The sequence below is a fragment of the Haliotis rubra genome, unplaced genomic scaffold (genome assembly GCF_003918875.1).
Source record: "Haliotis rubra isolate DU_JTF1 unplaced genomic scaffold, ASM391887v1 Scf1425, whole genome shotgun sequence".
NCBI lineage: Eukaryota > Metazoa > Mollusca > Gastropoda > Lepetellida > Haliotidae > Haliotis > Haliotis rubra.
Genome location: NW_025765365.1, coordinates 40,038 through 52,869, shown reverse-complemented (window position 1 = coordinate 52,869; position 12,832 = coordinate 40,038). Strand labels below are relative to the sequence as shown.

Sequence of the window (12,832 nt, the reverse complement as noted above, 5' to 3'; positions counted from 1 at the left end):
GTAAATAACGGAGTCTGGACCAGACAATCCAGAGTTGACATCATGATGTTGGTCTGTAAATAACGGAGTCTGGACCAGACAATCCAGAGTTGACATCATGATGTTGGTCTGTAAATAACAGAGTCTGGACCAGACCAGACAATCCAGACAATCCAGTTGACATCATGATGTTGGTCTGTAAATAACAGAGTCTGGACCAGACAATCCAGTGTTGACATCATGATGTTGGTCTGTAAATAACAGAGTCTGGACCAGACAATCCAGTGTTGACATCATGATGTTGGTCTGTAAATAACGGAGTCTGGACCAGACAATCCAGAGTTGACATCATGATGTTGGTCTGTAAATAACGGAGTCTGGACCAGACAATCCAGAGTTGACATCATGATGTTGGTCTGTAAATAACGGAGTCTGGACTCCAGAGTTGACATCATGATGTCGGGTCTGTAAATAATGGAGTCAATCCAGGTGTTGACATCATGATGTTGGTCTGTAAATAACGGAGTCTGGACCAGACAATCCAGAGTTGACATCATGATGTTGGTCTGTAAATAACGGAGTCTGGACCAGACAATCCAGAGTTGACATCATGATGTTGGTCTGTAAATAACGGAGTCTGGACCAGACAATCCAGAGTTGACATCATGATGTTGGTCTGTAAATAACGGAGTCTGGACCCAGACATCATCTGTAAATAACAGAGTCTGACATCAATCCATGTTGACATCAATGATGTTGGTCTGTAAATAACAGAGTCTGGACCAGACAATCCAGTGTTGACATCATGATGTTGGTCTGTAAATAACAGAGTCTGGACCAGACAATCCAGAGTTGACATCATGATGTTGGTCTGTAAATAACAGAGTCTGGACCAGACAATCCAGTGTTGACATCATGATGTTGGTCTGTAAATAACGGAGTCTGGACCAGACAATCCAGTGTTGACATCATGATGTTGGTCTGTAAATAACAGAGTCTGGACCAGACAATCCAGAGATGACATCATGATGTTGGTCTGTAAATAACGGAGTCTGGACCAGACAATCCAGTGTTGACATCATGATGTTGGTCTGTAAATAACAGAGTCTGGACCAGACAATCCAGTGTTGACATCATGATGTTGGTCTGTAAATAACAGAGTCTGGACCAGACAATCCAGTGTTGACATCATGATGTTGGTCTGTAAATAACAGAGTCTGGACCAGACAATCCAGAGTTGACATCATGATGTTGGTCTGTAAATAACAGAGTCTGGACCAGACAATCCAGTGTTGACATCATGATGTTGGTCTGTAAATAACAGAGTCTGGACCAGATAATCCAGTGTTGACATCATGATGTTGGTCTGTAAATAACAGAATCTGGACCAGACAATCCAGTGTTGACATCACGATGTCGGTCTGTAAATAACGGAGTCTGGACCAGACAATCCAGTGTTGACATCACGAGCATCGACTTACCCAACTGGGACACAATGACATGTGTCAATACTTGCCTGGGTTTAATGAGCAAGCAGGGTTCCGCACTACCTGGAACTGTATTCCAGTTACATAACAGCCTGCGAGGCTGGTGAGGAATGAGAGCCCATGGTGATGCAAGTCACAGACTTCTACCATTACCATTAAAACCCTCCAGCAAAGGTATAGTACAGACGAACCAAGAAAGACAATCAATGCGAACTGCGATTTGAACCCAAAATCAAAGGTTTTAGGCATGCCAAACTGACATAACCGAACGAGTTTTGGTCCTTTGAGACTAGGTCACCCGTACCTGCTACTGGTTGAAGATTAAGTATCACTGATAGAACTAACTGGGTAATAATTTCATTCTACAGTTTGACATTTGTCTGTCTTCACTAATTACCACAATCTCAGTGAAGCAGCAGGCCAGACAACTTCCCGATGTCACCCAGTCCATCTGACTCCCTATTATGCAACTAGTTCAAACAAAGGGCATGCATAGAAACAAGGCAACAAAAAGAATAAGAATAGCATTTTAAATCTTTTTTTAACTTTTAATTTCCTTGATGTAAAAACAACTTGTCCTTCTGAGAACACAATATTGATGAGAATGGGATGATAACATGATAACATGTCAACAGTAGATAACATAATATATATCACATGAAGCTTGTAACACAGTTTGTCCTGTGCGACTACCTATTTCTATTGTTTGTGTTCGTTACTGTGAAGTCGACCAGGTTTGTACACAGGTCTAGCGCCACGTACATCCATCTTGAGTTGAAGGCCAGGGAATAGACTGGGCTGCTGCACATTCCGGTGTAGTACATCTGTACAACAAATACATGGGGTCAGTGAGATAGGTGGGTTTAAAGCCTAATTGATTTCAGTATTTCAGATAATGAAAAGCTGAATGTTATGAAGTTGAAGATATTTTTCACCAAGGAGAAACCCATGAGAGTGGTGATGAAAAAGGGGATCATAATTAGAGCAGCTCTAGGATCTGAACCCATAATCAGCTGATCCTGGCATGACAAGGGAGACAACTATGCACAAAATACTGAAGCATCTTATGCCAGTAGGTGCAGTACATCTGTAGAGCACACCGATGTGGGGCTCCTCACATTACTATAGATCACTAAACATCGATCCGGGGACTTCAAGTCCAAGCTTCCTTACTAACCTGCAAGGCGTTGGTGCTGCGTTTGTCCCACCGGCGTGTCATGCCGTGTCGAGCCGTGCCTGTCATGATGGTGTTGTCGTCGTCAGTGGCCAGACAGTACAACGCTGAGTCAAATGGCTCCACCCATGTCGATACACTGGACAAACATTCAGTAAATTGCTAAAATATTGAATAGAACAACATATACAAAAAGAACTTAGTTAAAACACCCTGACATATCTCACAATTGAATGAGCCCCGATCATAACCCTTTGGAGTATATCTGGGACATGATTGGTCAGAGTGTGCAACAAAGGGATCCTCCTGTACAGAATCTGGCTCAATTGAAAGCTGCTTTACATGAGGAATGGTGTAGACTGCCCCTTCAGAGGATCAGGAGGCTGACAGGGGGTATGAGGAGGAGAGTGCTGGCTGTCATACAGTCATATGGAGGTTACACTCAGTATTGACCTTGAATCATGTAAGACAAGCAAAATGACATTCACCAATAAATTCAACATTGAACATTCCAGGGTGATACTTGTACAGACATGCTTTTGTATGAAAATCAGTGGGTTTTCTAAAATGAGCAATTATCATAATAAAATCAACATGGATTCGAATCATTTTGTCGTTTTTTATCAGTCAAAGGATTATACGGGTCAGAAAAACTCATGCCTTGCATGCTTCTTTGTTGCCTTTTGATATTGCAGGAGTTTGTAAACATAAGCACAGTTGCTGTACGCTATATTCTGACATGACATATCAAGACACTAAGGAAGAAAATGAGCAAGACAAGAATACACATCTACCATGCCTACAGAGTGAGTGAGAGAGAGAGAGAGAGAGAGAGAGAGAGAGAGAGTGTAAAGAGACATTACCATGTGTGAGTCCTCAGATCCCAGAGGCGGAGGGAGGTGTCATGGCCGCAAGTCAGCAAGGTGTAGGGAGATTCAAACTTCATGTCCAGCACCCCTGCCCCTCTCTTGTGGTCACTCCCAAGCTGACTGACAACTTCACCGCTGTAACATCATAATCATCATCATCATCATCGCCAAACACCACCGCCATCATCATCAGAATCATCATCATCGCCAAACACCACCGCCATCATCATCATAATCATAATCATCATCATCGTCATCATCATCGCCAAACACCACTGCCATCATTATCATAATCATCATCATCGCCAAACACCACCACCACCATCATCATAATCATCATCATCGCCAAACACCACCACCACCATCATCATAATCATCATCATCGCCAAACACCACCGCCATCATCATCAGAATCATCATCATCGCCAAACACCACCGCCATCATCATCATAATCATAATCATCATCATCGCCAAACACCACCACCACCATCATCATAATCATCATCATCGCCAAACACCACCGCCATCATCATCAGAATCATCATCATCGCCAAACACCACTGCCATCATTATCATAATCATCATCATCGCCAAACACCACCACCACCATCATCATAATCATCATCATCACCAAACACCACTGCCATCATCATCATCGCCAAACACCACCGCCATCATCATCATAATCATCATCACCAAACTACACCACCATCATCATAATCATCATCATCGCTAAACACCACCACCATCATCATCATTGCTATCCTCATCCTAATGGTCAAGCTGACACTGAATCCAGTGGCAGTCTTCATGCTAAGTCATGCTGCTTGGGGAAAATACATGTACTACTTCCAGGTTTTAACCATCACAGATTCTATTGTAAACAATCGAAAGATAAGGATAAGCTATCTATTTAACATTGAGATGTATGCATCAATTTATCATCAGCCATCCATGGTCAGTGGTGTGGAAGTGATGAACGGCCAGTAGACTATTGTTCAACTAACATTCAAACAGCAGATTTGTGTTTTAGTGCTTATAGTTCACACGTAAGAACACTTCACAAACAATTTTACGATCAACCTTAATTTTCCCACTGACTTCATCTGCAAACCATGTTAATCTTAAACATGCAGACCTTTCTACATCAAAATACACATGCCTAAGGGTCACAACTCTGTCTGTCTAACAAGGTGGTTGGTCCTACCTGTTGAGATCCCATATCGTGACGGGAGGCACTCCACCACAGCCTGACGATCCTGATGCAATCAAACTGCAACAAATATTGTGGCTCTGTTAGTTACAGAGGTGGGCTTAGTCAGAACAAATAGGTGATGTGACACAGGGTTTTAAATCCAGCTGTCCAGTTACAGAGGTGGGCTTAGTCAGAACAAATAGGTGATGTGACACAGGGTTTAATGCTGCTGTCCAGTTACAGAGGTGGGCTTAGTCAGAACAAATAGGTGATGTGAAACAGGGTTTAATGCTACTGTCCAGTTACAGAGGTGGGCTTAGTCAGAACAAATAGGTGATGTGACACAGGGTTTTAAATCCTGCTGTCCAGTTACAGAGGTGGGCTTAGTCAGAACAAATAGGTGATGTGACACAGGGTTTAATGCTGCTGTCCAGTTACAGAGATGGGCTTAGTCAGAACAAATAGGTGATGTGACACAGGGTTTAATGCTGCTGTCCAGTTACAGAGGTGGGCTTAGTCAGAACAAATAGGTGATGTGACACAGGGTTTTAAATCCTGCTGTCCAGTTACAGAGGTGGGCTTAGTCAGAACAAATAGGTGATGTGACACAGGGTTTAATGCTGCTGTCCAGTTACAGAGATGGGCTTAGTCAGAACAAATAGGTGATGTGACACAGGGTTTAATGCTGCTGTCCAGTTACAGAGGTGGGCTTAGTCAGAACAAATAGGTGATGTGACACAGGGTTTAATGCTGCTGTCAAGGAAATGTGTCATTTGTTTGCCACAGGATGGGTACGACAACCAAAGGATGGACTGCCAATGACCTCACAACCTACCTTCCAGGAGATGAAACAGCTAAAGACCAAACTCGAGCTCCTACGGCTAGCGTCTTCCTCAGTCTGCTGTAGTTGCCGTCTGGCTGCATGGAGGTCACCTACAAACAGCCAGTCAGTGTCAGAAAGTAAAATTCATAATATATCACATTATTGCTCCAATACTGAGACTTGTTTGGTTTATTTGTTGTTTAACGCTATTCTCAGCATGTTCCAGTTAAACAGTCGGGACCAGACAATCCAGTGATTGACATCATGAGAAGCAATCTACACTACTGAGATACGATGACCTGTTTCGCAAATACAACAATCTAATCTTTTTCTCAACACACAGCCTTAGTAGTCAGATAAACAAGAGTCATCAGAGGATGACATATCCCCCTGTCCCCCACAAATTTGAAAGAACAAATCATCTGACAGTTACTTAAAACTATATATGCCAAAACTATATATGCCAAAAATCTGCATATAGTAAAAGTCACCACTTCAAGATCTTTTTTGATAAATCTGCCAAGTCTTGTAGAAAGACGTTATTTTACTTGTGCTCTTGAAACGAAGCCCACCCCTCCCTTCTGAGACTAAGTCTGATTCATTTCCATGGAAACCGGGAAAAATAAAAATGCCTAAAGTCTGAAATTAGCAAAAGGCACCACTCCAAGATCTATCCCAAATTTCTGCCAAGTCTTGTTGAAAGATATTGAAAGGTTTTCGAGTTGGGCTCGGCAAACGAAACCCACCCCTCCCGTTTGAGACTAAATTCAAACAGTTTCCATGGAAACCAAAAAAATATAAATGCCTAAAATCTGCAATAGGCACCACTTTGGTATCTGCCTCATATATCTGCCAAGTTTTACTGATAGATATTGAGCGATTTTTTAGTATGCTCCGGAATGAAATCCACCCCTTTTGGAGACTAAGTCCAAATTGTTTCCAGGAAATCCAGAAAAATAAAAATGCCTAAAATCTGTAAATAGCATAAGTCACCACTTTAGGTTCTGTTTGATATATATACCAATTTTGGTTGAAAAATATTCAACATTTTTTAGTTATGCTCCGGAAACAAAATGATCCTGATGTATGGACGGATGGATAGACAGACAGACGAGGTATCGACTATATCCCCCCGCATTATAATATATGGCAGGAGGATAAAACTTAACGCAAGCAGGACACTGGACACAGAAATAAATATGGCCTGCCTTATAACATATCCTCTTGGCAGAAACATATACTATATGACATGAGTTATCTACCTTGACAGTTGCATCCCTGGAACCGGACACCACCAGGGTCTCGATGATGTCCACACACTGTGCATCACTGGAGTGGAGTTTATAGTTGAATAACTGACAGCCGGACGATGTCTCCCAGCCCATGACCGTACCATCCCTGTGTTGACAGAGAAATACAGTCAAAGGGAGATCACTCTAAATGAACTGCAGGAAGATGGCCTCCTGCCACTTTGATTTTCAGTATACGGCTGTAAAAACCAACTCAAAGGTAAAATTAATTCTAGCTTGTTATAACCGTAGTTTGTTATATGCATTTTACTAAAATATACAAGTGTCCAGGACAACAAAGTTATATTTGTCAGTTTGGTATAAATGTGTTTGTTATAACACAGTTTTCCATATTTCACACTAATTTATATTGGCAAGTTTGCATAGATAGTGTTTGCAACATCATCATTATCATGGTGGGCGAAACTAGAAATGTCACCTGAATTATAACAGTTACTTAAAGTTTGTTATTGTTTCCCACTAAATTCAGTAATATTTATTGTAATGATTGAGGTTGGATGAGACACACTAGTGGTCGATATCAGATCACACCACTTGTCGTTGAGTACAATAAACCAGTAGTCTTTTTCAATAAGCATGGGTTTAGGCAACCAAATCTATCAAAATTGGGTAGAATCATAGAAAACTTGATAAAACCCACTCAATAATCTGAAGACATCAGACGTACCTGCATCCACAGACTGTGAGATTATTCTTGTTAACAAAGCGACACACATCTTCTTTAGGCCCACGTAGATGGCGCTGTGAATTCTCTCGGAGGTGACCGTTCTTCAAGACATGATACTGCTTGATACAGTTCTTGGAGGAAACCCACAGCCGTGAGTCATCATACTGTAACCAAGGTAACAACCTGCAAATACAATGACATTGTGTTACTATGGTTACATCAGTCAACATTACCGCTACAATATGGATTTATCTCCTCGGCCTATCACCACCTAATTACAGATCACCAGTAATCCACCAATACCTCATAACATTTATATAGCTCTAAAATCAGATAAGCACCGCTCTAAAGCGCTTTGAGTTCCACATCTATACAGTGAGATTCAGTAGGCTTGGCTAAACAGATGTGTTTTTAGTTTGGCTATGAAGAGTGAAAGTTCTTGTGAGGCCCGTATGTTGATTTGGAGTTTGTTCCATAAGAATGGTGTTGCTGATGCAAAAGACCGTTTGCCGTAAGACTTGGTTCTGGAGCTTGGTACCACAAGGAGATGGCTGTCAGCTGACCAAACACTGCGCCGAGGTTGGTATGGCTGGAGAAGACTTGAGATGTAGTCAGGAGCAAGATTGTGGAGTGATTGGAAAGTGAGGAGCAGAATCTTGTAGATGGTTCAGTAGCGAACAGGAAGCCAATGAAGTTTCTTCAATGTATATTAACCTTGTCAATTGTATATACTCACTATGCAGCTATGTATATATTCTCCATGTTACAACTCTTTGTATCACTAGCTTGATAACAGTGTTAGTACCTACACCGAAACGTTGCACTCATTGCAATAAAGAAGTTGACTATCCATAGAACTTGGTTTTCCTTCAACACATGTTTTGGTCCAGTCCACAGATTAACTACATGCTGTCACCTGCATCTGCTGCATGGATTTGCCCAACAGAACACAAATTATATATATATATATACAGGCATCCCTCGCCATAACGCGGATCGTTATAGTAACGATTACATAACGCGGAACAAAGGCCAAGCAAAAACGTATTTTTCATGGACATAACAAAACTGCTATTTCGTGTTTTGTGCCCAGTCAAAACTATATCGTATTGTTGTAGGTGAAAAAAACCAAAACTTTGTAAATCAAAAATAGATGTATGTACATGAAACTTGCAATCAAACATCACAAGACATGATAATTCATTTGTTGTTCCTGTCATGCTACCTGTTATTCAACTAACCCGGAAATAGCAATCAGCTGGGCACACATTGATGTTTTGGTCCAATGTACCGGTGATTCAGTTAAAAACGATCCGAAAATATAACATCAAAGAATTTCTAATTTATATGTCAAGCAGTTATTCTAAAGAAATCTTATATATTGCTATTGTATAAGTATAATGCATGTTTTCTACGAACATATTTAACATAATAACAAGCATTGCTAAGCACTTTGGGTTACCTGGCTGGATACATTTTACGTAGGAGACAGTTTGACAAGTCACCACTGACTTCCCGCAGTACATGCCACTTTGATTGTAAAAACAAAATGTTGGCAATTAATTGTCAAATATGACTTCGATGAGTCAATAACACTGGTCTTGGGGTCAATGGATGACAAGGCTGTAATCTGTTCGTGATTGCTGAGAAAAATGTGAAATTGGTGCTATCGCGGTAGGCGCAAAAAACGGATGCTCACGAATGTGGTAAGCAGGCGTTGTATGGAATGAGGTAATGCCATTTCACTCATGGTTTCTCCGTTGTTATTGTAAACAGTTTTAATGAATGAAAAGGGATTGAATTTAATCAAATAAAATGTGTTTTCTGACATCATACATTCTCGGATGGCGGTGTTTACCCGCGCAATTACGCGGTGTGTTGCATCATAGCAAACATTGTAAGTACTCAGCTGATGATCGACATGTCTTTAGGATAAAGTTATTACGATGTTTCGCTGTTCATCTATTATTATTGAAAAAGACCCTGCATGTTTTAAGCACCTGAAAAACCATGGATATGTACGATAAACACTGTTAATTGCAATCCGCACCGAATTTCACTAGTTTACAACGTGATTAACCAGAGCTCAAGAGCGGATTTGTTGATGTGCTATTTTCAATGACGTGAATATGTGTGATCACTGGGCAACTTTTTTTATGGGAGACACAGATTACCCCGCAGTTTAACCGAATCCTCGGTATCGCGAAGAGCGTTATTGCGAGGGATGACTGTATATATATATATAGAGAGAGAGAGAGAGAGAGAGAGAGAGAGAGAGAGAGAGAGAGAGAGAGAGAGAGAGAGAGAGAGAGAAAGAGAGAGAGAGAACGAGATGTATAGACAGTTCATCTATAGATAGGCTTATACATTTAGTGTGATAATTTAGTGTCACTTTCATCCTCAGTGTCACTTTCATCCTTAGTGTTCAATCTGATCCATGTAGAACTAGTTTAGCCCAGCTTCAATAAGTAGCCAACTGCATCGAGGTACTCGATTGCAGTCTTCTGTTTCATCTGACAGGGGATGACAGTGCTTGGATGTATTCCTATTTCAAATGTGATAAAGTTCTTATGGGAGTAAACTGATTTTTTACCTGACTGAATTCTTTATCGGTGTCACTTCCCGAAAATTTCCATTTGCCCAGTTTTGGGCAACTCTGCACTTGTTCTTCAGGGAATCACAACAGCTGAAAAACAGTTGATACACATAATTAGTCAGGTGCTTTATGATTACATGTGTTGATATTATGGTAAGTAGTATAGGGAATAGCGGTTCTATTACAGGTCCCCTATAAGCGTTATAGTAGCATGTTTCAAAGGGCAGGCACATCAACATTTTTAAGTGTTTTTAAATCATGCATTAATGAAATACTTTTCGAGTGTGACACCACACCTTTAGTTCAACAACAATAGAGCTCTGCACATCAACATCTCAAGCTCTGCTGAAGATAATAGTCTGCTCTGCTTTGGTCATTTTTGATTAGATACAAACTGAAGTGAGTTCCTTGGAATTTTTCCTTTCATTTGTAAACTATATTGTCATGCAACTCTGTGTCACAGTTGTAACTACAAAGTTATATAACTATGCAAGAAACATATCTAAAGTGTTCCAAAAGACAACCAAAAGGCTTGTGTTATCTTACTTCAGAATAAGTACAAGCAAGTCCGGTAATTCTGCGTGTCCGGTAATTCTGTGCAGCTGCAATAGCGTACTTCCGTATGGAAGGTAACCATCGTCTGCTACCACATTTATGCTTGAAATCGGGACATTTCTACAAGAGACTGGCTTTTAATCACTTGAGGTAAGTAAATAAAAGTAACTGACAGATAAATTGACAGTTTCATAAAAATTTGTTTTCTTCAGACTTTTAAACCTTTTTCTTCATTATTCATAATTGGATTTAATATGAAACACTCTTCCTTACATTGATGAAGTGATTTTTGAAAATAATCTGGCCCTAATACTCTTCCATACTTCGGATCTCCAACTGGATGTTATGTCCACCAGTTGCTGCGCAGAATTACCGGACAGCAAGCGATGTCGTCAGAACGCCGGTAAGGTCAACCGTATCGCATAATGCAACATTAGAATCTTATAGTCGTCAATAAAACTTATATTTCTAGGTAAAATATGATGCATACCAGCATGTTTAGTCACATAACCACAAAAAATAAGAGTTAGTTGCCGTGTTGCGATCAATGTGCTTAGGTGCACGGATTTACCGGACGGCATTGTATGTGTTTAGAAGTAGGAGAAATGTCCGGTCATAATAACCCAAAACCTGTGGTGTGGACACATGAACAGAAATTTCTCGTTGAGCTTCACAGAGATGAGTAAGCTCAGTGGTTATCAGCTATTGTTTACAAACAGAGCTTCAGAATGTTGATGTACTGGCCTAAAGGTAATTTGGCCTAACATTCTTGTTGTACTAAGCACCTTGGGCACTTAGAAAATTAGCAACGAGGAAACGTATTTAAACTGATATTATTAAATGTATAACATCTAATAGATATTCTTTTATCAATTATATTGGTGTTTAAAAACCTGAACAAAAGCGTTAAAGAATGAACACTGTTGTGATGTTGTGATGTTTTCATGGTAACGTTTTTCTCGCGATTTCAACATGTCCACCCACATGCAATCGTGTCTTACCGATCCTTGATGATGTAATGTCGTTTGCTGTATCGCAACCAAATGCAGTCTGACGACGCAAGGGTCCTCAGATACTTGCATGTTTGACATATTCTGCCTAATGACGGGACGTCTAGGTAGGACAGAATGAGATATATCACATCATCAGGAAGGTCTGTCACCGTAAGATTTGACCACCCGACAACCATAGTCTTCGTTAGTTCGGCATTTCTCTTCATTATATTCGCTTGTGCGCGTGCTTAACCAGAGAGTATATTCAAAGGAATAAAACTGGACAATTTTCAGATCTGATCTGTTCATTTTAGTTCTATTTTTAGAAATATTTCGAAACATAAGTTAAAATGTTGAAAGACGTTCCGCCATTTTCACCTTGTTTACGTCATGTGACATGAATAGATCATACTATTAGCTTCCAACATATAACATATGTTTAAAAGTACGTGGCTACATTTCTTTTGTATTGAGGGAGTGAGTTGAGTTTTACGCCACACTTAGCAATATTCCAGCAATATGGCGGCGGTCTGTAAATAAGCGAGTCTGGACCAGACAATCCAGTGATCAACAACATGAACATCAATCTGCGCAATTGGGAACCGATGACATGTGTCAACCAAGTCAGCGAGCTTGACCACCCGATCCCGTCAGTCGCCTCTTACGACAAGCATGGGTTACTGAATAATTATCTCATGGTAATTGGCATGGCCACGGTAAATGGAATTAGACACGTAGATAATTTTGGATTTCAACTTCTTTTATTCCCCCAAAAAGTTCTTCTGAATGATGCCCAAGAAAATACAACTGTTCTTTTGGATAAATACACAAGTGAAGTCAGAGATGAATATATTCCCATGTTGATGTTTTTTCAGTGTTTGATGCAGAGGATAATATCATTTTGTGATTCGTATTGCGTAATGGACGCCCGGCTTCTATTCCTAGAATAAAATTAGTCCCAGAAATAACGTTATCGTATTTAAATATTTATCTAAAAATGCATAATATAATCCAAATTTAGGCAAGACACTTGCCAAATCAGCCTCGAATTGAGTTTGATCAATTTCTCATTTTATTCTCTAGGGTCTGTGAGACTGCCTACTGCATATACATGTGTCTCAACTACCTAAGACTGACATCTAGTCTCTGTAACGAAGTAATTTACAGAAAAAGAACAGTTCCTA

General features: G+C 40.3%; 1 protein-coding gene across 1 annotated transcript; it reads right to left on the bottom strand.

Annotated features, from left to right (window-relative positions):
* Positions 1-2,000: 2,000 nt before the first annotated feature.
* On the bottom strand, positions 2,001-12,030 carry LOC124269158 (F-box/WD repeat-containing protein 4-like). The gene is made up of 9 exons (XM_046704173.1): positions 11,658-12,030; positions 10,099-10,191; positions 7,506-7,688; positions 6,791-6,926; positions 5,541-5,638; positions 4,718-4,783; positions 3,504-3,644; positions 2,644-2,779; positions 2,001-2,290 (listed from the first exon to the last, which is right to left on the bottom strand). Exons 1-9 carry the CDS (start codon positions 11,873-11,875, stop codon positions 2,156-2,158), a joined length of 1,206 nt encoding a protein of 401 aa, XP_046560129.1. The 5' UTR covers positions 11,876-12,030; the 3' UTR covers positions 2,001-2,155.
* Positions 12,031-12,832: the final 802 nt, after the last annotated feature.